This window comes from Mesoplodon bidens (assembly GCF_964165515.1).
Source record: "Mesoplodon bidens genome assembly, chromosome: 16".
Taxonomy (NCBI): domain Eukaryota; kingdom Metazoa; phylum Chordata; class Mammalia; order Artiodactyla; family Ziphiidae; genus Mesoplodon; species Mesoplodon bidens.
Genome location: NC_138173.1, coordinates 59137837 through 59165069, shown reverse-complemented (window position 1 = coordinate 59165069; position 27233 = coordinate 59137837). Strand labels below are relative to the sequence as shown.

The 27233-nt window shown below is 43.4% G+C and overlaps 1 protein-coding gene across 2 annotated transcripts; it reads right to left on the bottom strand.

Moving 5' to 3' along the window:
* Positions 1-227: 227 nt before the first annotated feature.
* MAL2 (mal, T cell differentiation protein 2) lies at positions 228-27233 on the bottom strand. Of its 2 annotated transcripts, none has more exons than XM_081258724.1 (4): positions 26886-27233; positions 12994-13164; positions 5098-5253; positions 228-2473 (listed from the first exon to the last, which is right to left on the bottom strand). In XM_081258724.1, exons 1-4 carry the CDS (start codon positions 27015-27017, stop codon positions 2402-2404), a joined length of 531 nt encoding a protein of 176 aa, XP_081114850.1. In that variant the 5' UTR covers positions 27018-27233; the 3' UTR covers positions 228-2401. The 2 variants fall into 2 exon arrangements, with proteins under 2 accessions (XP_081114850.1, XP_081114849.1); XM_081258723.1 differs by lacking the exon at positions 228-2473 and adding an exon at positions 3502-4017.

Here is a 27233-nt window from a genome sequence, read left to right as displayed (position 1 = left end):
AAATTTAAACTTCCTTTATAATATTACCTCCAAAGACTCACCTCCTGAACCTTCACCAAAGAAAAAAGATTTACTGGCATTTCCTGAGAGACTGTCTTTTTACATAGAAATGTTTAAAGCAGAACTCTTATATATTATGAGTCTAGAAGCTCCAAATCTGTCAAGTTCATATCAAACCTTTAACTGAATTTCAAAGTAAACTGTATAAAAAATAGATGACCCCAAAAGATTATCAAATGAATACTTTATTAGAGTCATAACACTTATAAAATAAATTTCTTTTCATCATGGAGTTACCAGATTTTAAAACCAACCAACACTTCCTCATTTTTACAGCTAAGATATATAAAGAAATTCTCAAATGCCATAATTTTTGTTCAAGTGCTTTGTCAGTCAACTCACAAATCTAGATCGTGATTAATTTACAATTCTAAGTATTCACAGTTAGATCGAGTTTTAGGCTTGGTTCTTAATGTTCTAGAAGCAATCCGTTTACAGAAGTGTCACCAAAGCAGTTTCATGAAATCATTTAATTTAATGCCACCAAGCATGGACCTGTTATACCTTGGAAACAAAAATACAATCTCACAACTAAATCTAGCAGACTAACTTTTAACAATTCCAGCCGGAATGGACAATATATCCTTATGGCACATATATGACTCTGTAATATACAATTCATAATTCAGGGTTAAGAGTGTGGCATGGAGCTAGAAAAACCAAGGAAGTTGGATATTATAGAAAAGCTATGACATCAGTACAAAGTCACAAGACTGATATCCTCTTGCCACATAGTAAATATACCTTTTATCTCTGTAATTACAACACAAACCAAACCCTAATCAGATTCTTCTTTCTAAGGGATTATCACATAAACAGGATTTGATCATTGAGCATTGATGATGCTACTCATTCAGGATTGTTCTATGTTCCATGAAATCTAACAGCCCAGCTTATACATGGCACTTGTAGTGGATGATTCAGCCAAAAAGCAAAGGGTTGAAAGTATAAAATATTCAAAAGCCCTCTTTTCCCAGAGGTAGCCCTCTTGAGGCAAGAGATAAGTATCCTGTTTGGGCGGGTGGTGTGAGCTGGGGGCCCAACTCTAACTTGTTCTCCCCTTCAAGCCATTTTGGCATGTTACCACAACCAGGGTCTCTGAGGCGGGTTAAAATACTTTTCTGTGCTATTCATATTCAGTAGATGTCAGGACGGTTCTCTAAACATGTGAGGATCTACAACTTCAAGTTATATTTCGTACTCTATTCAAATTTAACTCAGAGTCATGTAAAAGAATTAGAAGTAAAAAGTTCACCCTTTGGAGAGCTCTACTGGGTAAGGCCTTACATATATCCACACATAAATATTTGTATATTCACGCACAGGGTAAACAGCTGTATTGGAAGCATAAATAAACCCAAAGTAAGACATCAGGAGCTAGATACCAGTTCCAGGAGTGGTTAGTGGTCTCTGGGGCCCTCATTTTAAGGATGCCAGATGAGCAGTTTGCTCAGTTGTTAGGAAACTCTTAGGTGGATTAAGCAACTAGGGTTCACTTCATAAATTACTTTTTCCTGTACCCAAGACTCTGCTTGAATTAGCTTGAGAAACTATAGCCCCTTCAAGGGTAAGTATTTGACCGCTGACCTAAAGGCAATGTAATTACTGCATGAGACTAAATACTATGTGGCTTCTCTAACTCGCTTTATACCTTTCAGGATCAGTTCAATAAAATACAGAACCCATAACCAAGGTTTTACACCAGAGGTCTGCAAACGATAGCCTGCAGCCCACAGGCCAAATACAGCCTGCTGCCGGTTTTTGTAAATAAAAAAATTTATTGGAACACAGCTACACTTACTCGTTTACTTACTGTCTATGGCTGCTTTCATGTAGTAACAGCAGAGGTGAGTAGTTGTGACAGAGACTGAATGGCCCACAAAGCCTAAAATATTTACTATCTGGGCCTTTAAAGAGTGTCGATCTCCGACACTAAAACACAGAGTTCAGTGGGAAGTTTATTTGAAATGTGTTTTTCTTCAGGAGTTTTAGTTACCTATTAAAATTAAGGTTCAGGTGACTCAGTACCTAAACACAAGAGATACCCCTTTTTTCATGAACGATATCTGTGTATTTTATGGATGTAAAGGGAAATTTTCTTTAAAATAAGAAAAAAAAAGAGAAAGACACAGTTGTAAAACTAAAGGCTATTTCTCTGTTTAACATCATACTAAAATTCCATCCATGAAATGAACCAAAACTTATACTTAGATTCTCTCCATATACTAAACAAATTACTTTGGGGATGCTGTTATAGCTGGACAAAACGGTATCCAAATTGATGAGACATAAAAAGTACACAAATGAAACTAACACACAGGCAGGGAGTTTGTAAGGGGTGTTACGGTCGCCATCGTCGTAAAGCCAGACCCAAACTGCAACCGTAACAAGCTGTCGTCACAAAGGCAAAAATCTAAGAAAAAAGAAACAATTCACATCAGATTCATAACTCTGACTTGAAGAAAACATTCGTCCAAAGGAACAACTGTCTGAAGACTGACCGGCCTACTTAAAGATACTTCAACGCTAATGAAAATCGTTTATATTCCTCTCTTTTCTTGATGATTTTATCCCCTCACACCATTAACCTTTCTTTTAAACATTCTAGCCTCTAATAATTTTCTCATTTGTGGACAGCCTTAGGTTGAGCCTTTTTTCACATACTGGACTCACTTGTTAAGCAGTGGTGAAACCCCTAACATGGTATATATTCAAAACTTCACGATGAGGTGTCTATTTGCACAGTGATCTCACAGCCAAGCAAAGTGCAGCTATCAGGACTTGAGGATGTAGCAAATCATTTCTGTGACAATGGAAAGTGACCTTAGAGCTGAAGAGAGAAAACCCACAGAAATGAATCATCAGATTGGTGTGGGAGATAGTCCTCAAGTCTGTATTTAGCTCTGAATCACTGTCCTTTGTATTCAACAAGGATTTCTTTAGCACCAACTATGCATACATCAGTACATTTGGTACATATAAACAAGTGATAGGTATTGTCCTCACCCTTTTGGGGTTTATGATTCATAGAAAACTACCAAAGCAGTTAAATATGGTAAAACATTATATGTAGTACAGGAATCCTTTACAAGGAAACCAGAGCTCTGAGAAGGAATATCAGATCCACCTACAGAACATTTTTACAGCATAATTACCATTCTGCTATTTTCCCCACCCTTCTTCTGCTGGTTGTCTCTCTGACACATCTCTGATCTAGGCATTTTCTGTTGAATGAGAATGACCACTTTATTTTAAAGTACAAATGTGAATATTTAATTAGAACAAGAAATCACAACAACCATGAATTCTGAAAAGCTGACAAATGTCACAAGTATTCCCAAATCTAAAACAACAATATTTTTGTTTTATTACCTGCCTGATACATCTTATTTTTGGAAACCCACTTTCTTTGATATCCTTTTCACAAGACAGTGTGCTCTTCATAAGACAACGGCATTAGAGAGATTTTGTAATCTTGGAGAAAATCTAGTATTTCCTCTTCCGTGGTTGATCAAAATTTTTATTTCAATAACTTAGAAAAGTTCATTTCAGTTTTATACCATATTTGTAATGACATGCAAACAGTGTAGGTTTGTCAAATTTGGGAAACCCCCTATCAAATTTCATACACGATTTATAAAATTTCAGGACATTTCAAAATTTCTTGAGCAATGCTACTCTTTTTTTTTTTTTTAAGACACCAATTGTACTTGAACATTTGTTACTTTTTTTTTTTTTTTTTTGGCCTGTTGGGTCTTCGTTTCTGCGCGAGGGCTTTCTCTAGTTGTGGCGAATGCGGGCCACTCTTCATCGTGGTACGCGGGCCTCTCACTATCGCGGCCTCTCTTGTTGCGGAGCACAGGCTCCAGATGCGCAGGCTCAGTAGCTGTGGCTCACGGGCCTAGTTGCTCCACGGCATGTGGGATCTTCCCAGACCAGGGCTCGAACCCGTGTCCCCTGCATTAGCAGGCAGATTCTCAACCACTGCGCCACCAGGGAAGCCCAGCAATGATACTCTTAAATGATAAATCTCAAAGTGTAAATCTTAACTACACTCTGAGTTGCTCACATGTAGTTACATTTGTCCTCCATGTCTTCTTTGCAGTGGCAGATTATGAATTTATGTTATCCTCATTGATATCAGAATCCTGGGGGGCTGCATACATGTGGCTCCCCCCAGTTCTGTTTATAGTACTGCTCTTGTTTGTGCCTTATAAGCACAGGAATTCTGATAAATTCTATCTCTAATGATCCCCATCAAAAAAAGAAAAAGAAAGCCTGGTGCATTTTTAATTATATGTTGAGTATACACCCGAAAGGAGAGAGTTTCTGTTTTGACTAGGAATTCGCTTATGCTTTTGTTCATCTGATGATCTGATCAGCGAGGTTGTTCCCCTGTTGTGAGTCAGCTCAGCTTATTTCACTCACCCACACTGGGCTGCCTGGCCCCTGCATGAATGACCACTTTTGATACCTAATACTAGAGAAAAGGAGTTTTCCTCTCTCTAAGGTATATTGAAATAAAAAGAAAAGTGAGGAACTCAATGGAATGTCACAAATGAATGGCTCATGCATTTAGTTTCTGTCATTAAAACTCAGAAACTAAAGATTTACTTCTACTGGAGTGGATGGATGAAATGGGGATTAATGTAGAACTTGAAGCATATAGAGGTTTACTAGGGCAGCTTCACTTAGAGAGAGAAAGGGAAGGACAAATCTCCCTAACCATGTCTGAAGTTACACCAAGTAGAAAGCACAATTAATTCTATTCACAAAGTAGACTTTGTTGTGCAAGGTCAACTACTACCACTGACAGGTATGATCTTACATGAATGTCAGCCTCCTGGTGCTTCCGTTTCATCATCCACAGCACTGGGGTAACAACTTGGCTCATAAGGTTATTGTACAGATAAACAGCTATTATATGTCTAATGCTGATGGTTATTATTAAAGAAAACTATTGTTACCAAAGGGCTTTCTTGGAGACCTTGACAGGGGAGGGGAAGCGCTGGTAAACTGTATTCATCAAACACTTACTGTGGCTGCCACGTTGATGTTATACTGGTGATCGTTCAAGAGTGGCTGCAAAGCCATGGTTCGATTGCAATGTAGATCGTGTAGCGATGTGGCAGCTGCTTCCAGCAAAAAGGCTCCAAAGTAGAAGACGAACACTGTAAAATGGTAAGCGAGATCCTGAAAGAGGGTGGAAAGGGGAGACAGCTACAATGAAAAGAAGAGATTTTTCTTCCGTTCCTTATTTCAAATGAAGTTTATGTTCAGGAAAATTAGAATACGTAAACAGTCTTTAACTGCATTTGCCATGTATTTTGGCTCCCTCAGCAAGGTCAGGCTGTTAGCATCCCAGTGAAAATCGACTGACACGTTGTAATTGGCCCAGTGGCAAACCTTCAGATCCACTGAATTTTAGAATAAAATATATAATTTCAGTTTCGATTAAGGTACCATAGAATTCTTATCCTTAAAATTCAAGTAAGATAGCATTTAATTACATCTTGTTAGAGTTACTATATAAATATATTTTATTAATGTATATTATATAGTTATATAATGATATACACATTTTATAATCATTTTATTTTTGAGCAATCACTGTTTTTACCCATTAGATTGTCATCCCATACACTATGGGCCTATGAAATCACTGAATTCAATACCATATCTCCCGATATTCTAAAAAACAAAACAAACATATACTTCTACAAAAAGCAGAGGAAATTTTCATACAAAACTCAGTTGTGATTAAGTTATTTATCTCTCGCTGCACTGATGTGACACACAACTCTTAAAATTCACATCGTCTTAGGTGAGTTAACATACCATCAACACACCGCTGTGTATTTTTGTTAACAGTTCCTACAGCAGGTACTTACCATTTATTAGTATACACCTTACAATCACCATTTGTTGTTTCCATTTGAAGCTTTCATCTTAAAAGGAACGGGAAGCGTTTGGTGACATGGCCGGCGACTCTTGGTATGATATGCCTTCTTCACCAGCCTCATCTGATGCCACCCTCTTTCCTCTTTGACTATCAGCCACTCTGGTCTCATCTTGGTCCCTAGAAATCACTCTATACCTCAGGGTTGATACTCTTTACGCATGGTAGCGTCTCTGACCGGAAAGAGGCTTCCCACAACCAATTACTCGCGCCTGTCCCCTAGCCCTCCACACCATCCCCCCCAATAATACCACCTTCCTACTCCTGCTTAATTTTGCCTCCTTCCTCCTTTACAGGAGTATCATACAGGAGTATCAGAACTGCGTTGTGCTGAAGGCTTTCCCTTTTCCCAGTCCTGCTTCCTCCCCCTTCAGCTTTCATAGGTGTTACCGTCCGATAAACTTCTTACGCGCCCAACTCTGTATGGCTTGGGTCATACTATCCAGCTATCCGTACTAGCCTTTGGGTCCTATGCACTCTAGAGTGATGGAGGAAAAGACGTAGTAAGGAACTCATGGCAATGGTGGTGACAATATCACTACATAGGCTCCTGGGGTTCTAAAGTCAGGCATGTAAGTTGTACTGGGGAATTACACGTCTTGGAAAAGCAGCTCCCGGTGTCCTCCTGGGCCATCGGAGAGAAGAAACACTTGATCTTGAGACACCAAGTGACTAAGTATCTGGAACTGCTCATTAAGAATGGAGTTCTATCAAAGCCACCAACTCATAAAGTCAGAACACTGCTTCTTCAGATGGGAAGGGCACATCAGAGATCAAGCTGAGCTGGGCTAGAGGGCATAAGTCTGCTGCGTGAGCAGGTAGCGCAGGCCCCCATGTCACCCACCAGGATGGGACCGCCCTCCTTCCTCAGCCCACACCTATGGCCACATGGGGGAGGGGAGCCCTTAGGTCCAGATGAAGGAGAAAGAAAACACCTGTGCCTTTTCTGATGGCACGCCATGCTGTTGCAAGGTGAAAAGGTACAGCAGCTGCATTACACGTGCATCATAGCCACACTCAGGGTTGGCTTTGAAAGACAGAGGTTAGGGGATATTTTCCGAATGGATGCAACGATGAGTGGTGCAGCATGTCATACACTTTGTTAAGAAAGCAAAGCGGCCCAATTTAAGAACATACAGAGACTTGTGGTCAGTGGTGAATGGTCTGGCAGGGTAGTCAGGGCCGTGGAGAATAAAAGGCTACAAGTTTAGAGACAAGGAAGTATGGAGCAGGAAGATGGACATATGGGATTAAGCATACAGTGTGAAGTGTGACCTTTCTGTTACGTGGTCACGCCCACCAGAAGTATCCACCATGGGATGGCATGTAGAGAAAATGACCTGGCCAGCTGATGCAACCAGCCTTTGCCACTAGCTACCCAGTGAGTGGCATTGTGGGTACAAGAACAGAGTGGTCACGGCTGGGAGGAGGAGGCTATGTCAAGGCCCAATAGCACGGACTCCCAACTGCCAAAGCTGACCCAGCTACCGCCTTTTCTTAATGCTGAAACTGCCAGCAACAGAGACTGACTCTGAGACCCTGATATGGCACTATTCACACCTGGTACCAAATTGATGAAACTCAGTTCCTACCTCCCTGGGAGACATAATGGTTCATTCTCAAAAAAAACAGACACTCATTCTGAGTATGGATTTGCTTTTCTTCCCTGCAGAACCTCAGCCTCCAAGACTATCCAGGGACTTACAGAATGCCTGATTTATAGGCATCTACTCAACACAGCATCTGACCAAGGGACCAACTTCTCAGCAGAGGAGGAGTGGGAATGGGCCCACGACGATGAGTTGTCTTGTATGCTGCACCATCTAGAACTCACTGGCCTGAGAGCACGACAGGATGGCTGGCTGAAGGCACACCTGGAGGCACTACCCTGTGAGGATGTGTGGCCATCTTTCGGAATGCGATAGACATGGTGAAAAAGAGTTTTCAATATGGTGGTGTGACCTCATTGGAAGAGTGAGAACCAAGGGGGGAAGGAGTTTCTCCTCTTACGGTCATCACTCCCACTGACCTGATGAAAGACTGTGACTGCTGTCCCCACAACTCTGGGCTCTGCATGACCAGAGGTCCTGGTCCCCAGGGCATGTACTCTTGCTAGAGGATACAGCAAGCATCCCATTGCATTATGAGCTATGGCTGCTGCCTGTGTACGTTGGATTCTTTGTGCTCAGGGATCAAAAGGCAAGAGGAGGCGTCACCATCTTGACAAGAGAAGGTAGGGTTGCTGACACACAGGAGGGCAGGAAGGAGTCTATGTGGAACTCGGGTGATCTACTTGGGGCCCTGTTAGAACTCTCTTGCCCAACTGCGACTAAAATGGAGAACTGCAGCAATACTGGCCTGAAAGGATAAAGTTACCACGGGGCTTACACTCTCTCACGAGGGAGGGTTTGCATTACACCACCAGGTAAACCTTGGAGACCAGCAGACCTGAGTGCTGAACAAGGGGAGTTTAAAATGGTCAGTGGAGGGGGGAGGTGACCAAGACCAGCTGTGGCTCTGAGACCAACTCCAGTCAGAGGGGCTGCAGTTTGTCCCTCTAGCCTCCCCCTTTTAAGTTCTGCTTCAGGAAGACAGGCACACTGGAACCCCGGAGGAGCGAGGCCCCAAACACGTATGGAGAAGTGGAACCACATGGTGCAAGCACAGGTCTGGAGCATCCACGGCACGCGCTGCACACGTGTCCCTTCCAGAAAGAACCTGAGTTCTGCTGCGAGGAGCATGGTTAGCTGACAGCTTTGGCTTCGGTGGATTTGAGATCTGCTGCTGTGTGTAAACTAAGGTCACATTCTTCCTGGGCCGCCCTCAGCCAGTGATGGCCCAGAGCAGATACTGGTGCCTGGCCACTCTCCCCCAACACAAGAGTCTTAAAGGGAAGGCTGTGCTCTGGAGCTTCTCACTAATTTGGCCAAGACTTTATCACTCTCTAAGAGTTTTCTGCTTTATCCTACAGCCTCCCTCTTTTGCAGGTGTTATCTCCTCCCCTTTCCCTCAAAAAAAAAAAAAAAAAAAAAACTCTTATACTTCTAAATCCATCTTAGAGTCTGCCTCCCAGTGGCCCAGAGAGGATACGTACACTCTTCTTATTCCCTTCTTGGCCATTAACATAATTGTAATTGTTCTGTCAGTTGTGTAATCGTTTCCTCACTGCCACTGTCTACTCCAACAAACTCTTTGAGAGCCACCACCAGGCCTGTCTTGTACACCATTGTATTTCTAGGTCTTAACATAGGATCAAGCATATACTAGGTGCTCATTAAATATCCCCCACCACTGGAGAGCTACACCCACATTTATATTTGGCCACCCTGGACATCTTATTCTAATTCCTGCTATGTGTGGGATGTGTGCACGAAGGTCTTCCTCACTCACAATTTCACTCATTGTTTTGGACAATGCAGATTATTTGCTCTAAGCCAGAGGTTCTCAAAGGTTAGTGTGTATCAGAAGCACCTGAAGAGCTTGTTACAACACAGACTACTGGGCACCAACCCCAGAGTTTCTGACTCTATGTGTCTGGGTGGAATCTGAGAATCTGCATTCTTAACAAGTTCCCAGGCGATGTTGGTGCTGCAGGGCAGGGACCACCCTTTATGGACCACCTGTCCGAAGCCCTTGGCCCTCCCCCGTTAGCAGAGGACCCCATCCCCTTTCTGAGTCTCCGTCACATGCTCCTGCTTTTCTGCCAATCTTCCCAACACCAATCTTCCCTGCACCCCAGAGTGCAGCTCACCTGTCGTCACCTCAAGTAAACTCAGCCTCAAGCATGCCTTGAATATTTTCAGCAGCAGGTAACTCTTTCCCACATTCTTATCTCCAGCCCATGTTCTGCTTCTCAGCTCAAGGTCAAACTTTCACTAACTATTAAAAAAAAAAAAAAAAAAAAGGCCACGCTGTATATAGGGGGATCCCGTTTTACACAATGGCAGCATGAAAAAGGGACAATAGTCATGCTGAGCTGTAGTTTTCTCATTTGTAAAAATGAGGACAACGATCATTTTCTGTAAGGTCAAATAGGTAAATGAATGTGGGGACAGAAAACATAGCTCAGGACATTTTAAAAATATTAAGTGATTTCCACACTAGGCAGATGGTCACGTGTGCCAGCTACACTTTTGGGGAAGAAAGGGAAGAAACATGTTTAATTGTACAAGGCCCTTTTTTTTTTTTTTTGGTATCTTTTATTTCTCTAACATATACCTTTCCTTAACACTCCATCTTCCAAAAAGGGAAAAATAAATATGACATCAGTTTAAAGTTAGGTGAAATGGTATTATTGCCAGCCCATATAAAAACAATGAAGAAAAAGCATCTCAAAATTAAAATCTGCTGCTTTCCTCAAATTAGAAGGGGGCAAGTTTTTAGCACTTAATATATGTTATTACATATCATAGTTTTATTTCACCATTTACACCAACACTAGAAAGCTTGGGAAAAAATATTGAGGACATCAGCCATGAATACTAATTTAATCTCATGATCAATAAAAACTAGAAGCTATACATACTGTAGGTAATATCTCACAATGAATACTTAGAGAAAATAAATTCTTTATCAACACGCATTCTTCCTTCATGCACGGCATACAGGCGACATTAAACTGTTATCACGGGGTGGGTGTGGAGCAATAATTTTTTGAGCAATTAATGTCAAACAATTCCAGAATGCAGCAATTAAAAATTGTTACCATCTGGTGACAACTCCATGGCTCATAAATGTACCTGGCTGGGAGTATACAAGATAAATTTAAAAATCTATCAAAAGCAGCCATGCGGTCGAAAATGACTAAGTATGTAGAAAATCACAAAGTATGTCCACCATATGACAAGATTGGTATAACAACCACTGTACTGTGTCCTGTGTGTCGCTGTCCCCATTTTTCCCTCAGTAAGAGTGGACTACTCCAGCTAGAAAGCTGTAAGATAAACTTTGCAGGTGACCTATGGAACAGATTGGCAGTTTCAATTGTCCCTTTCATAAAGTGGTTTAATTAAAAAAAAAAAACACCAACGTTTTATTGCCTGAACATCAGATACAATGCTACAAATTGGAAAGAAATACAAATTTAGAAAACCTAATTAAACCTAATAAATTTAGGAAACCTAATATTAATGCTTATACTCAATACCGAAGATAAGACTCAATGTAAGCAAAAGGAAAGAAGAGGGCATGGACGTATGTCTAATAAAACCAGGAGTGATACTGGAAAAATGTTTAAACATTGGTAAGGCGTGTGCATCAACCAGTTAGACAGAACGCTGAGCGCTGCAGGATCCTGGAGACTCACTACTTTTCCAGATATTAACTCTTTAGTTGCTGGGCTATTAGGAGGTCCAGGAAGGTCTCAAAGAAAGGGCCAGGGTGAGAGAGAGCACAGCACTTAGGAAGAGGCAGTCGATTGGGGAAATGGCTATGTATTAACCAGTACCAAAGTACCAGTAGGGCTATACTACTACTGGTACATACTGGCCAAATACCATCTTCAAGCCTGATATTAAAAGAGCCTGGTGGCACTCACCAACATTAGGGACTGAGTGATTCATTCATGCGTTATTTTAGGAAAGCCAGGCATTTAGAAGAAGGAGATTAAGCATCTTATGTCACTTAAATAGGGATTTTTGATCTTCGTCACTTGAGTAATTATTAGAAATATTTTCTCATCGTTAATGAGAAATCAAGGCAAAAATGCAGAAATACGTTGTATCAGCAACCTAAGAAATAGGACTTTCAAAGTTTCAAACTGCAAGCCTCAGCGTGTTTAAGGACTTATGATGATTACTGATCACTTACTATAAATCAGACACAAAGCTGAGCACTTTATACTACATGAATTCCATTATTCCTTGACAGCATCTGGTGAGGTTGGTATTATTATTACTGTTTTTACAGAGGAAGAAAGGAGGTTCAATATGTTGCCCAAGGCTACATGGTTAGTAAGCAAACCAGACGAATCTCAAAGCCTGTGCATTATTATAAGCACCACACTACACTCTTCCTCCTTAGCTTTACACTAACCCGTGCCATCTGCCCCGGGCTGACTGAATGGACAGCCACACGTGCTTAGACTTCACTGCTGATAACATTTGGGTGATGGTTCTCTTTATGGTCTATAAATAAGACAAGAACAAATATTTTCCTTGCTGCTGAATAAAATACTACCACACCGGAAAGGAACACATGTAAAGCCCGACTAAAGGTCTGATTTAAGCTCCTAACCACCAAAGTGTGAAGGAAACCTAATGGTGGTTCTTCATGAACTTCATTAAAGCCCTGTCCACCATGCACTGGAATTCATGCTCCACTGGGGACCATTTTGAGACAGTCCCAGAGAATGAAGAACCACGAACATGAAAGAGGCTCCCTATCTTATATGAGAAAAAGGGAAAGTAAGTTGACCCAATTTAATGGTGTCATAATTTTTAAAACGGTGTCGATCGGAAATTCATTTCTCAAAACGTATCAATTCTTGCTAGTCTAGGACAGGCATGGAAAATAAATATAAAATATCCCCTTTCCTTTTCTAAGTATTTGGAGAGTAAAATACAGAGCTACTTGTTTTCTGAAAAGAATATATGTATTTAATCTCTGAAGCAGGAATCAATGGAAAATCTTAAGATGTATGGCACAGCATCCATCTCCCAAAGGCATCTGTTCAATAGTTCAATAACTGCAATGTGATTCATTTGTCGTATGAACTAAAACAGTCTTTGCGGAAAGGTCACCTAACTCATAAAGGAATAACAGAGAGATGGCTCAGCTCTGTCACCACAGGAACTGAACAAGCTGGGACCCTGCTGTCCAGCAAGGCCGGCCACATGGCAGCACAGCAGCCTCGGTGCTCTGACCTTTTCCCTCCCACTAGAGGCAACAGATAGAACAGGGCATCAGCATTTCAGGACAGAATGAGATATTTATGTTTCTCACATTTTCCTGAAAGAGACTTAACTATCCCTTACCAGGAAGTTCCAGTTGGCATTAATCTGAGTCACCACGCCAGAGAGGAACACGCCCAGGAAGAGGAGGGAACAGACGAAAGCCGTCACAGACACGAACATGACCCATCCTTGCAGCAGAGGTAGAGGAACATTGGAGGAGGCGACCAGGATCCACACGAGTCCCCCAAACACCTAAAGGGAAAACGAAACACGGGAATAGGTTTGGGCCATAGAACTGAACATGCTTGCATCAGGCTTACCACCGCCTTTGCTCCCCCCCAGACTCCTGCACGTGTTCCTGCAACCCGGCCAGCGACTTGTCTCTATCTCTACTGGAGAGCTTTCTTCTCTCAGGTGCAGGCCAGCACCTCTACTCTGGGACCTGATCTGACTCCACGCCTATTTCTGCACGTGCCTTCCTGTTGGACTCTCATCCTCAGCCTATGACCAGGCTCAGTATTCTTTCACCATCTAAAGGTATTTTCCTTTAAAAGAACTTGAAAAAGAATAGATACGTGTATACGTATAACTGAATCACTTTGCTGTACACCTGAAACTAACACAACACTGTTAATCAACTGTGCTCTAATATAAAATAAAAAGTAAAAAAATAAATAAGGGAAAGTATTTTCTGTTGATCCTGCTGCCTCCCTAACTACTGCCCTCTCTGAGGGTTTCCCTTTTCAGACACCATGTTTACAAATTCATCTTTGCTGGGCCTCCACCTCCTCTCCTTCCTGTTACTCTTCAAACCACTGTCCACTGGCTTCTGCTCTCACCATTTCTCAGAGAGGCTATTAACAAAGATCAGCCATAACTTCCTAACTTGTCACTTCTCATGGCCACGTTTCAGTCCTTATCATGACCTATTTGTACAGGTGAGATTATTGCCTACATATAGAATAGCAGCTATTGTACATGACAGTAAACAATAAAATCTTCCATCATGTAGTGACACTCTTCTATGTACTGGGCATGAGAAGAGATACTTGAGATATTCACAGATCTAACAGTCAACAAATACCTACTGTCGGGCATTGTGCCAGGTGCTAGGAATAAAACGGTAAACAATGGTCTCGACCATCACATAATTCACGGTCTCTTACAGAAAAGAGAAAATTAAGCAAGTCACTAAAACGCTGCTTCACACAAGTCACAATTGGGCAAACACTGGGCAAAGTCCACACAATGAGGGCTCTAAATCCACATTTGAAAAGTCAGGAAACACTCCCTAGAAGCAACAACCCGAAAGACAGGGCCAGGGAGAGCAGCAGAGGGCAAAGAAGGCTGTTCCAGGGCAGGGGGGTGAGTCTTAAGATGGTTTGGGGAAGCTGAGAAACAGCCTGGCAGAGCTCAGGGTGACAGGAACAGCGGGCACCATGTGCAGAATGGCCAGAGGTGTGAGCTGGACACGCCGCTGTGGGGGGTCCTGAAGGTCAGGTCAAGGAGAGGAACTTCACCCAAGGGCAATGGGAAGCCTCAGATCACCTTGAGCAGGAATGAGCATGATCAGGTTTGTATTTAGGAGTTTCTCTCTGGCTGGAGTGTGACAATGGGTTGGAGGGGAACAGGCGAAGGACTGAGGGACCACAGCGGAGACTGTCACGATAACAGAGTGTAAAGTAGACTCAAGGAGCTGAGGACAGACAGAAGTGAGTGGCTCAGAGAGAAACTGTGAAGTAGACGTGAGGGTGGTTGGTGGCTGATCAGATGTGGGACATGACAGCAAAAGAACAGAGGAGGAAAATACCCAGATTTCTGGCTGGGACACAGCTGGGAGTGAGCGAGAAGACACAGGAGGAGAAGTGGTCAGGGGTGAAGACAGGCAGTTTTACGAACCTGACAGCAACAGCCTCGTCCATACTACCACTAGAGAGATAAAGGCTACACACCCTCTGCATGGCATTCCAGGACCTTTATGAGCAAACCTGCCTTTTGCATACTTGCCTCTTGCCACTAAACCCCTCACATCTCACATTATAGAAAAAGAAATTAACAGTCCGGAGACAAAGCTCTTTCACATCTGAGTGGCCTGACAGATGCTGGCCCAGAACGTCATTCCCTCCCCATGTGTATCTGAGAAACTCCCATGCACAGCTCTTCCTGAAGTGCACGTCAACCTAAAGGTCCTTCCTGAGCTCCGCCCCAGGCTCAGGCCGCCCCCCTCTGCCCTCTGGGCAAGCTCCCTACTACGGATTTGTTACGTTGATGGGAAACACTGTAACTGATGCCCCTGGCTTTCAGTCCAACTGTACTATTAGGTCTTCTTGGCAGCATGCTGCCTTCTAATGGCTTGCATCCCATTTCATTTATTAATCTACATAATAATTCTTTCCTAACTCTCAGTCAGGCACTGTGCTACATTTGGCAACACAAAAACCTAGGCTATGGTACACCTGCCTGGAGACACCGACAGGCAAATGGGAATCAATTCCCCCCGGCCCCCAGCCTCCCACACAATATAGGCGATATCACAGAAGCAGGTACGCCTGGCATATGGAAGGTGCTCAGGTATTTGCTGAGTGAACAAACTCCTAGTTCCCATGTGAGAACAGTTGGAGCACCAAATATTAAAAACCAATAATCATGTGACTCTTGCTAGATAATATCCAAACTGTGTAAGTCACTAAAAGTTAAAAATACAAGTACTAATTTGTTTCTTTCAAAAAGGCCCATACAATTCATTAGTACTTTGAAAAACATTTTGGAAAGCCTAATAAATTATCACTTGAGCAATGATAACAGAAGCACCAATCTAATAAATTGATAATAGTGGTGGTATATCTCAAGTCCTTATTCTAAATCAAATATGAACAATCAACCCAGAAAGTTTTAGGAAGGAAATCTAAGTCATGGGTAATAATGCATATTAAAAAAAAATGTAACCACAACCTTATTAGTAGCTTATGAAAGAAACAGTGTCCCTGGTCAAAGATTCTATACTCTTTCATACTGTTTAATAAATATTTGAAGGTGATAAGATCTTCCATTTTTTCTTTTTTTCTCAGCCTCTTCTTGGTAGACTTTTCTTACTCTCCCATCACAAATAAGCTACATTACATACTGTTTAAGAAATATACATCATTATTATATATCTATTAATTCAAGAATCATTCATTGAAACTCTAGGTGCCAGTATAAAGAATAATAAAGAACAATTGGCCACAGTTTATTAGGGACAGGCAGACTCAGATAGATAAGCATAATTATATGACATCGAGATTATGATAATTTCACACCTCTGAAGAAGAGGCTATATGATCCCTTGGAATTAAACATAACATGTAATAAACCTGGACTGGACCCCAAACTGGTCAGCCTCACATCTGCTGCCAGGCACTGCAGAAGGACACTGAGAAAAAAAAAAAAAAAAGGCAAGGTTCTATCTCCAGGAGCTCTAATAAGGGAGAAATAGACACCATCAAATCTGATTCAGGAGCAGATTGTGGCGAGTGCTATAAAAAGGGCTCAACACTGTGTGCTCCGAGAGGCTGCGAGAGGGAAGAAGAAACAGAACGGGAGGAAGGCAGGGGAGGCAGGTTTTGTTTTGTTTTTTTAACATCTTTATTGGAGTATAATTGCTTTACAATGGTGTGTTAGTTTCTCCTTTCTATCAAAGTGAATCAGCTATACGTATACATATATCCCCAAATCTCCTCCCTCTTGCGTCTCCCTCCCACCCTCCGTATCCCACCCCTCTAGGTGGTCACAAAGCACCGAGCTGATCTCCCTGTGCTCTGCGGCTGCTTCCCACTAGCTATCTATTTTACGTTTGGTAGTGTATATATATCCATGCCACTCTCTCACTTTGTCCCAGCTTACCCTTCCCCCTCCCCGTATCCTCAAGTCCATTCTCTAGTAGGTCTGTGGTCTTTATTCCCGTCTTACCCCTAGGTTCTTCATGAACTTTTATTTATTTATTTTTCTGAAGCAGGCTTTCAAGGCAGATGAGGGCTGTGACAACGGATGCTAATGTGAAACAGTAGAGATGAACTCTTCTTGTCGGACTCAAAACTACAGCCCTTCCCAAACCTCAAAGGCTTGGAAAGGGAACTAAGTGTGTATATGAAAAGAGAACAGACTTGCCTCCCCATTTGTGGTGTGTGTGTGGCTGGAAAGGGGGCAGGGGAGGCAGGAAGGTGTATGGATGCCTCCCCCGCCCCAAATACACACACACACACACTACACCCCTAGATCAGAGATGCCGTGAAATACAGATTTAAGTCGTCCTTACCACAGGAGCTTTGGAACATAGAGGATGGCCCAGGGAAGAGAGATAATCCCACGCTGGAGAGCCACCTTCCTCGTCGCAAGACTGTCACATTGGTGAATGGGTCCCTAGGGCCTTGACACAGTTATTTCTCCTTACTTCACGATAAGCTACCTTTTCTTTTGGCCAAGAGCTACCTTTTCTCCTGAGCTTCCCAATCTAGCTACAACTTTAAAAACTGAGCTTTTAATAACATTACCAATGCTTAGTATATTCCCTTCACCTAATTCTGCACATTACGAAGCTCAGAGTATTTACCACTCATGTTAATTATCAGCATCCCTGTTCAGTAGAGGTGGCTCTGGAGGTAGCCTGTTTTTAGAAGTGAAACGCAGAGCACAAAAATGGTTAAAATCTGAGGGAGAATAGTTGATAACGTTTCATAGCAACTGCAGAGTGCACACACCCTGAAGAAGGCTGGAATTCCTGTTCAGCCACGGTGAACTGAATCCACATTCTGACCCCTTGTCTATCACGGCCTTCCACCACTCTCTGGTGTCCTAAAAAGTCTGATAATTACACACAAAACTCCCAAATGCACCACCTTTTGAAATTTTGTAAGGAACCAAGTCAGGGCTCATGACTTTGAATCTCAAGCTCTGACAAAAAGACAACCCAACTTCCAGGTAATGCAAAGGCAAACACGTCTTCAAGTAGATATCAGTCTTCCCCTGTGACCCCTCACCTCCTGAGCTCAAATTTAGGTGAACCTGGCACACACCTCAAGTGCTCAAATATATCCCGAGTTGCCGTGATTAAGTTGCTACCCATTCCAAAACCCACGGGTCTCCTTTGTGGCTTACTGTAGCGTATGCTCATCCCTTCAGTTTGGCTCCTGCAGGGCGGAAGGGTGTACCTTGGCTGAAGCCTTCCCATAAGAAAGCCATGGAAGTATTATCCATCCACATATCACACCGAACTGAACCCTCAGAGCTGGAGCTAAAACATGTTTTCACTAGACACTGTGGACTGGCAAAAATATGTAACCCCATGGGAAACCATGGTCTTGAGCAAGCAGCGATTCTGGCTGCGTGGATTACAGACTTCTCAGATTGAGTCCTATTTGGATGGTCTTCCTATGTCCCCAAAGGATTCCTTTTGCAAACCCCCTTTTTCTCTTCAAATGTCACTTATTTCCTAATGGCGTGCTTTTAAAACATGCCCTCCGACATCTTGGCTAATAATTTTCAAACCACTTGGACACCTTCATCTTAGTATACTCTTATTATTCACTAAGTAAACAGGCCAATTCCTACTCTGACCTATTTTCAGTCAGTGTTTGGAATGAAACCAGGGAAAGGTAAGTGAAGCTGAAGGTATAAAGGACTGGTTAGACTGCCCTAAGGAGAAACATTTCAATACTTAGAACTTTCTGTGTATAACATAATGACCCTCTCTTTCCAATTCTCCTACTGCTTACATATTGGGCTTTTCATCACTTTAAATCAGTGAGGACGAACAAATCAGAAAGACTAGAGGAAAAAATGTCTCCCAACCTGGCTTACAGAGTTAATCTGAGTAAGAGGTCGAAGCTGGTGAGGGTAACAGAAATACGAGCTAGCATTTATCTAGGTCTTGTGTTCAAGCACTATTCTAAGGGTTTTATTTGTACCACTTTAATCCTCTGAGATTAACACTGAGAGATTAACACTGAGGGCTAAGTACTATTATTATTACCATTTTATAGAGAAGTTAATCAAGGTAGAGAGCCATTAATAAATTGCTCTAAGTTATACAGTTAATAAATGTTAGACCTGGGATTTGAACCCGGCAACTGGCTACCAGAGCTTATGCTCTTAACATTATGTTAGTTCGTCCCCATCAAAGTCTCGTGTTTATTCTAGAGCAGGGTTTCTATGCTTTTGCCATGGATTGGCTTGGGGCAGGGGCAGGGTTGAGGGTTGATTCTCCAAAATCATATCAAATTGGGTAGATAAGTGCATATACATTTTTCTGAGGGCACGGTCTACAATATTCATCGGAATCACAAAGGGGTTTGTGGCCCTCCAGAAGTTCAGAATACCTTATCTTCTTGATAACCCCTCCTGTTTCAATGGGTGCTACAAATGAAACAATAGGATTAAAGGGTGTCAAACATGCTCAGAGAATTTATCTTCTAGTGAATAGATTACCTATAACTCCATTTTACACACAACTTGTATTCCAAAGAACGTTTTTAAGTGGGAACATACTTCAGTCAACAGACACAAGAGCTGACAGATGTGTTTGCAAGGCAGCCCTCAGAAGTGTAAAGTCACTCATGATGTGACCACAGTCCAGTGGTTAGAGCACTGGTGAATACTCCTGCCCGCCTCTCCGAGCTCACCCTCTCCCCTGCAATGCTCCTTTCCCTGCCACCCTGTCTCTGCACTGCAGCCTCTGTCCCTCATCCTCTGCACACAGTGTGTCGATTACACCGGCCCATGCTTCTGCTCAGCATGCTGCCATCAGAATTTTCGCTGGATAACTAAACTCCAGTACTGTGTCTTCCAGAAAGACTTCTCTGGCTGGATGCCATCTCTTGGTGCTTCCATGGCCACCAAGCTGATATTAATCTTAAAATGGAAAGCCCATATTATAAGGGAGAAGTACGCTCTGGCCCTTGTTTATTCTTATTTATAGTTTCCCTTGATGTTTAAAATCCTCTTTTCATGTTTATAGGTAACTAGTTATCACCTAGGTTAAAAATGTTCACGCGTGCCCATGCTTCAGTATCAACAAGGACTGTACAAGTCATTGCCTCTTTTCTTTCTTTTTACCTTACTTCTTCTGAAAGCTATTATACAAAAGTTAGGAATGTCATCTATGGCAACTACGAAAGGGCATGGCCCTTTTCATATAAAATAGGACACAGGAAATTCAGGTCAAACTTTAAACTCCTGGAGAGGAGTCATGACATTTTAAAAGTTGGGCAATAATAAATGCTGAAGAGGGTGTGGAGAAAAAGGAACCCTCCTCACTGTTGGTGGGAATGTAAATTGGTATAACCACTATGGAGAACAATATGGAGGTTCTTTAAAAAAAATAAATAGAGCTACAAAAAATCCAGCAATCCCACTCCTGGGCATATATCCAGAGAAAAGATACATAATACATAATGCATAATTTGAAAAGATATATGCACCCCGATGTTCATACCAGCACTATTTACAATAGCTAAGACATGGAAGCCACCTGTGTCCACTGACAGATGAATGGATAAAGAAGATGTAGTATATACACACATGGAATATTACTCAGCCATAAAAAAAGAATGAAATAATGCCATCTGCAGCAACATGGATGGACCCAGAGATTATCATACTAAGTGAGGTAAGCCAGACAAAGACAAATATTATATGATACAGCTTATACGTCTAATCTAAAAATGATACAAATGAACTTATTTATAAAACAGAAATAGACTCACAGAAATAGGATATAAACTTATGTTTACCAAAGGGGAAAGGGCAGAGGGATAAATTAGGAGTTTGGGATTAAAATATATACACACTGTATATAAAATAGAGAACCTGGGCCTCCCGGGTGGCACAGTGGTTGCAGGTCCGCCTGCCAATGCAGGGGACATGGGTTCGTGCCCCGGTCCAGGAAGATCCCACATGCCGCGGAGCGGCTGGGCCCATGAGCCGTGGCTGCTGAGCCTGCGCGTCCGGAGCCTGTGCTCCGCAATGGGAGAGGCCACAACAGTGAGAGGCCCGCGTATAGCAAAAAATAAAAAAATAAAAAAATAGAGAACCAGCAAGGACCTACTGTATAGCAGAGGGAACTATACTCAGTATCATGTAATAACGTATAATGGAAGAGAATGTAAAAAAAAGAATACATATATATATACATATATATGTATAATTGAATCTGCTGTAAATGAATGAACTCTGCTGTACATGTGAAACTAACACAACACTGCAAATCAACTATATTTCAATAAAAAGTTAAAAAATAAAATAAAATGCTAGAAGAAAAAAAAAAGTTGGGCAAGATTTAAGAGGGCGTACTCCAAAGCTGCTCTTCCCGGCTCCAGTCAGTTTCTCTAGAATATTTTCACACTGTTCAGTTTGTCCTACAGAACAATCACACAGCATTTGTTAAGTACTGAACGTGCATGGGATTGGCTACACCTGCCTGGTTCCTGTCCCATGTCATTACACAGTCTTTCCTATTCAGCTATATCAATGCAGATATGCCACATCCATGGCTCCTACCACCAGGTACGACATTTCTATCAGGCGCCACAAGACAAATCTCCTCTCCTTAACCTTCTGCTTTGGAGCTCAAGGTCAAGGTTTTCAACAACTTGGTTTGAAGTTTTCCATGTTTCAGTTCTTTCTATTTCTTACGGAACTGCCAGCCAGGGAAAATGATTGCTGAAAATAATCTTTGGCAGGGGCACTTTTTTCCTTATGAAGTTTTAAAGACTTTTTTTCACATGGATGGAGATTTTTAACCCAGACGCAAAGTAAAAATTTTACCTATAGAATTAAAACCCCTTTGAAGCAGGGAAAACATACCCACAGATGGCCCCTCTTCACCACTGCAGACACACAATGTCCCTTTGCAACCGAAATCTATTTTCTGGGTGAGAAGAGAGAACTCTATGCAGCTGAACACTTACGTGTTAGTCCATCTACAGTCAAAGCTGCAGGTTGAAAATAACCTGAAATCCCTTCCATAGAATTATCTGCATGACTGCACAAGCCTGCTGCACAGCCCCTCCTTCCCCATCATCCTTTCATTAACATTTTGTTTTTCTGGTGTAAGTCCTCTGTGTTACATCTTATACTTAAGTTTGGTCTACGATCATTTCAGGCCATGTCAAAACTTTACACATGCGGTTGACCTTCTAAATATCACCTCTGTGCCTCTTCTCTGCTTCTTTTCTTTGTCCTGCTTCTAGTTCTCAACACCCCTCATCCAAAGCACTGCAATAAGCCCTTTGGCTGATCTTCCTGCCTTCAATCTCTCTGTTTCATAAGCAAACTTCATTACTCAAAGATTTCTGCAAGTCTGATCAAGTTATCCCTGTCCTTCAGCAGCTCCCCATCACAGACAAAAACAAATGCTATGCCTTGGCCTATCGTTTCTCAGCAAACCACACCTTGAACCCTACCTGATCTTTTTCCTCCACCTGCCACCTTCCCATAAGTCATGTAGAAAAACACACACAGAAAAACACCAACCATTGCCAGAACTTCATACCATGGTCTTTCTTGTCTCTGGGGTTTGCACATGCCCTTGTTTCTACCTGGAATTCTCTTTCCCACTTTTGTCTAATGAACCTCTACTCATCATTTCAGGCTAAATTCAAATGTCACCATCCCATTAAAGCTGCCTGTCCTGGCCTTCCCAGTGGCCAGATGTACTCCACCCTGTTTTTCAATAGTACTTTTCATAAACCAATTTATTATTATTATTTTTTTTTTTGCGGTACACGGGCCTCTCACTGCTGTGGCCTCTCCCGTTGCGGAGCACAGGCTCCAGACGCGCAGGCTCAGTGGCCATGGCTCATGGGCCCAGCCGCTCCGGGGCATGTGGGATCTTCCCGGACCGGGGCACAAACCCGCATCCCCTGTATCGGCAGGCGGACTCTCAACCACTGCGCCACCAGGGAAGCCCATAAACCAATTTTATCACTTCAAATGCAGCACTGTAATTCTTTCTTGGATTTATACTTTACTGTATAGGACTTTCTTTTAAGGGCAGGAGTTATGTTAATTATCCTATTTCCAGGGCATAAGATAAGGCCTGATGCATAGCAGGTTATTAATTATTTGTTGAAAAGATGAAAATGATTGTCGCATCCAAAACACTGCAGTTAGAAGCCTGTGAATAAGAGTCCTAGACCATCTCCCACAAAGAGAAATGTTCAGGAATATCATGGGGGATGTAGACAGTTTCCTAAATACTGAAACTGTGAAACACACTGAATTCAATAATGACCTTTATTCTTTTCCATGTTTAATACTGTTACTTCCAACCTTCTTGTGCATAATACTCATTGAGGTCAAGGACCAGAAATAGCTTGTTTAGCCCAATAGCACAGATGTTCCAATGTCATTTTCTTATAATACACCTGCCTGGAAAGTGCTTTAGCTATAGTTCACTTTCCATTGTTGTGTCTTTATTCCCTGAATGGTAGTTATCTTGGGGGCTTATCCTCTCAACTAGGTTATAAGCTCTTTCAAGCGAGGCAGAGTTTAAGTATCTTTGTTCCCAGAATAGTGTCTGGCGCCCAACAGGTATTCAATAAACACCTGATGAATGATTTACAAAACATTAATTCAGGAAACACTGAATCAAAACATTAGATTTTGAAAATGATAACTTTTGAAGGCAATGTTTTCCATCTTAAACTAAAAGGTTTCACTTTGCAAAACTAACTTAGTATTAAACTCTTCATAGCAAGCACATATTGGTAAGTATAGCTGAGTGCAAAAACCCAGAGGTAGACAACTTAGGTGTCTAGCAGTACAACATACCTGTCTCAAGAAAACCACACCATGCATGTGAAGTTGCAATATCTCCACCTATAAAGCCAGTGCTATAAACTACTTTACCTGGTGTTTGGAGGCCGGCAATATCTGTATCTTTTGAATTATCTCCCCAACAAATGCCGGACACTTGAGAGATTGTGAATGTGGTACAACAAGGCAAATTGAAACTAAATTATTGAGCAAAGTTACTGGTTAGTGCGAGAAGTGAATTCCAAGATCATGGTTTCATTAGCTTAGTCAACTATAGATAGCCCAGCATCTTTGTCAGATGCAGTTTTCAGGTGTTCAGTTTTAGACAGCAATGGGACATAAAGAAATTGCGAGGACAAATGGATTCTATAGAAAGTCAAAATTAAGGAGTTTGGGCATATTCAGAAACACTGGCAGAGGCTAAAACAAAGGGGTCCCCAGAAAGGACATCACCCAGAACTTAGAACTGCTTCTGGTGAATTCTCACGTTTAATTTAGAGAGAAATTTCTGAAGAGGAGCCATGGGAGACTGAACAATTTCAAGGGATCAGAAAATTAGAGGGATATTAAGAAATCCGGGACCAAAGTGCTTCAAAACTGTCTACTTTGCTTATATCTCTGCGCATCTCCTCCGTGTGGATGTTCTAGGTAGAGAGAGGGGACCAAGGTGGCCTCCACCTCTGCTCTCTTAAAGCACATGATCCAATAGCTCTAAGTGGCACAGCAGGATGAGGGCCAAGAAGGAGCTATAGTGTGGCTCTAATGTGGTCTCTTGTTTCTCTAAGGTCACCAGTTTCACTGGAATATTCTGGGCCTTTTATTTTTTGCAGGTTGGGTTGGGAAGGAAGGAGGTTGATATCAAGTAAAAGGTAATGGAGGCCTATGATTGAAACCTATCGAGATATTTGGCCAAAAAAAGTGAAAATTAAACGGAAATGGCTTTCAGAAGTGATGCTGTTCTATCTAGATAAGGATCCTAGAAGTGTTCTGGGGCTAAGAAGCCAGAGGAAATGAAGAGACGAGAGGAAGGGATTGGATACTTCTGTGAGCCTGGGGTTTCCCCTGGGATGGGGAGTGGCAGAAGTTCTAGCAGAGGGAGAGGATTCACATTTGCAAGAGAGCTGTCTTGTCCACAGAGCCCCGAAAAGGCCTCCCTTGGTGGTTCCCAGACATGACCGTACATTAGAACCTCCGGGGAGCTTTTTAAAAAACCTAATGGACTCGGATGCTCCCCCAGAGAGTCTGATTTAATTAGTTTGGCCTAGCCACAGTATTTTAAAAATCTGCCCAAGCAATTAAGTATAGCAGGAGTTGAGAACTAACCAATGGGCTAGATAAATAAAGAGATATGGGGGTGGGAGGGAGGAAATAGAATAAACCACTTTCCGCTTTTTTTCTCAGAATTAGGTGGAGTTTCCAAAAGTGTCACATGATCACCGGTGGCTCTTGAGATGGCATTTGGTTTGATAGCACATGGCTAGGCCTTCTTTGCATATATATACATATATGTATGTCACAGTTTTTACATATGTACATATATATGTAAACATATAAGTATCTATTTGAATAAATATTAGAAAAATATGACCAGTATATCAAATTTGAGAATTCATGTTTTTATTGCTTAGGATGAGGCTAAGGTAAGGTACTGAAGCTCAGAAGGTGAATGCATTTAAAGTGCACAATCTGTAAATTCTAGAACAGGTGAATACGGCAGGCAAAAACTTCTAACAGAGGTAGGCAAACAACTGGAGTCTGAGGAACACGGAACTAAGGGAGCCCAGAACCTATAAAATCTTTCTTCCCAGGCTTCACTGGTCTCAGGCCGTCTCCCTCCCCACAGTGGGGCTGCCCACCCAAGGCCACCCTCTCCCCGCTCTTCTCACCTGGATGCCCGCACCTCAGCCCAAGCATTCAGATGCTTCCGAACTGGGATCAGACTCAAACCAGTTTCTCCTAGCCTCGCAGTCACGATCCGATTACTGATGTCATAGCCTGTAACTCACTTGTCTCCTTTTTCAGATTCAAATCTGAGCTAAACTTAACTTAGGGTGCCTGAGCATAATAGGGCGGAAAACCAATGCTCACAAGGCGTTCCAGCCCCACAAGCACAAAAGTGAAACCGAAGCGACCCAAATCCAGGTTATGCAAACTCAAAGGTGTGGGTGAGGGGGACGATATGAAAACCCCAAACCGAGCAAAGCCAGCCTGCAGGCAAGTCACTGACTGGCAAACGTTTCGCTCTGTATTTGCCATTCTCAGGGCATGATGCAACCTCAGGTTGCCCAATTTATATTTGCACATTTTCCCCAGCGAGCTTCACAACCTCCCAACTCCATTAAAGTGCCTTTTAAAAAGTTCACGTCTGCAGCCCAAGAAGCCTGCACGACAGGCCGGGTGACCAGTGCGCTGAGAGGGTTTGGAGTTGCACAGGTAGACTCGGAAGGGAGAAGGCGCACACGCAGGCGGCGAGGAGCTTGACAGCCACGTTTGTACTTTTACCCTACCATTCTCAGCCCACTTGATTAGACACTGCCCAGGGCACCGTATGGGCTTCACCTTTTCCCTGTCCTGCCTCCTGAGCCCTGCTTCTCTCCCCAATCCAAAGGGCGCTCATAATGGCAAAAGGGAAAAAAAAAAAAAAAGCCCACGTCTTCTAGCCCTCCTCCTCCTCTTCCTGGTACCTCCTGCCCCCTCTTTGCACATCCTGGCGGCCTCCTGGTCACCCGGTCGTTGGCTCCACCTTGCAGCACCCAACAAAATGGCAGGTAGCATCAGGCGAGGCCGAGAGCGCCGGCACCCGCTCCAGCCCAGCGCGGCCCCCGGCCAAACCGCCGGGGGTCTCTGACAGTACCCCAACTCCAAAGAGCCTTCTCCTCTCAAAGTCCCCAATCCTCGGCCCCGCGGGGCCTCCTGCTCGCTCTCCCGGGACCATTTCTGTCGCCAGCGGAGGAGCAGGTGCCAGCGTAACAGGTGCCAGGCGAGAGGGCCAGGGCTGTGGCGCCGTCGCCCGGGTGCGGGCTGCGCTGGGCATCGGGAGGACCCCGGGAGGGGCGCAGGAGAAGGCCACGCCGGGGGGACGGGAGCTGGGGGCCGCGCAGAAGGACGCAGCCTGGGGGCGGGATGCCGCTGCTAGTTCTCGCCACCCGGGGCGCGACCCTCGCCCAGGCTGCCCCACTTACAATCTCCAGGCAGACGAAGGCGCCCGAGTAGGTCCGCAGGATGGCGGGGCCGGCGGGCAGGGTGACCCGTGGCGCCGGGAAGGACACGGCGGGGTTCGGGGGCGGCGGGACGGGCGCTCCGCCGGCCGACATGCTGCCGCTGTCGCTACTGCGTCTCCGCGCGCCGCCGCCACCTCCCTCCGCCCGCCTCCGCCCGCCTCCGCCCGCCTCCGCCTCCCGGGCTCCCGCCGCCGCTGCTGCCGCCGCCGCTGCTCGGGTCCGCGGGCTCCGGGAGCGCCGCCCGGGAGGGGGGCGTGGCAGCGCTGTCCTCGGCCAGGCGGGGCCCCGCCCCGTCACGTGGGCCCAGGT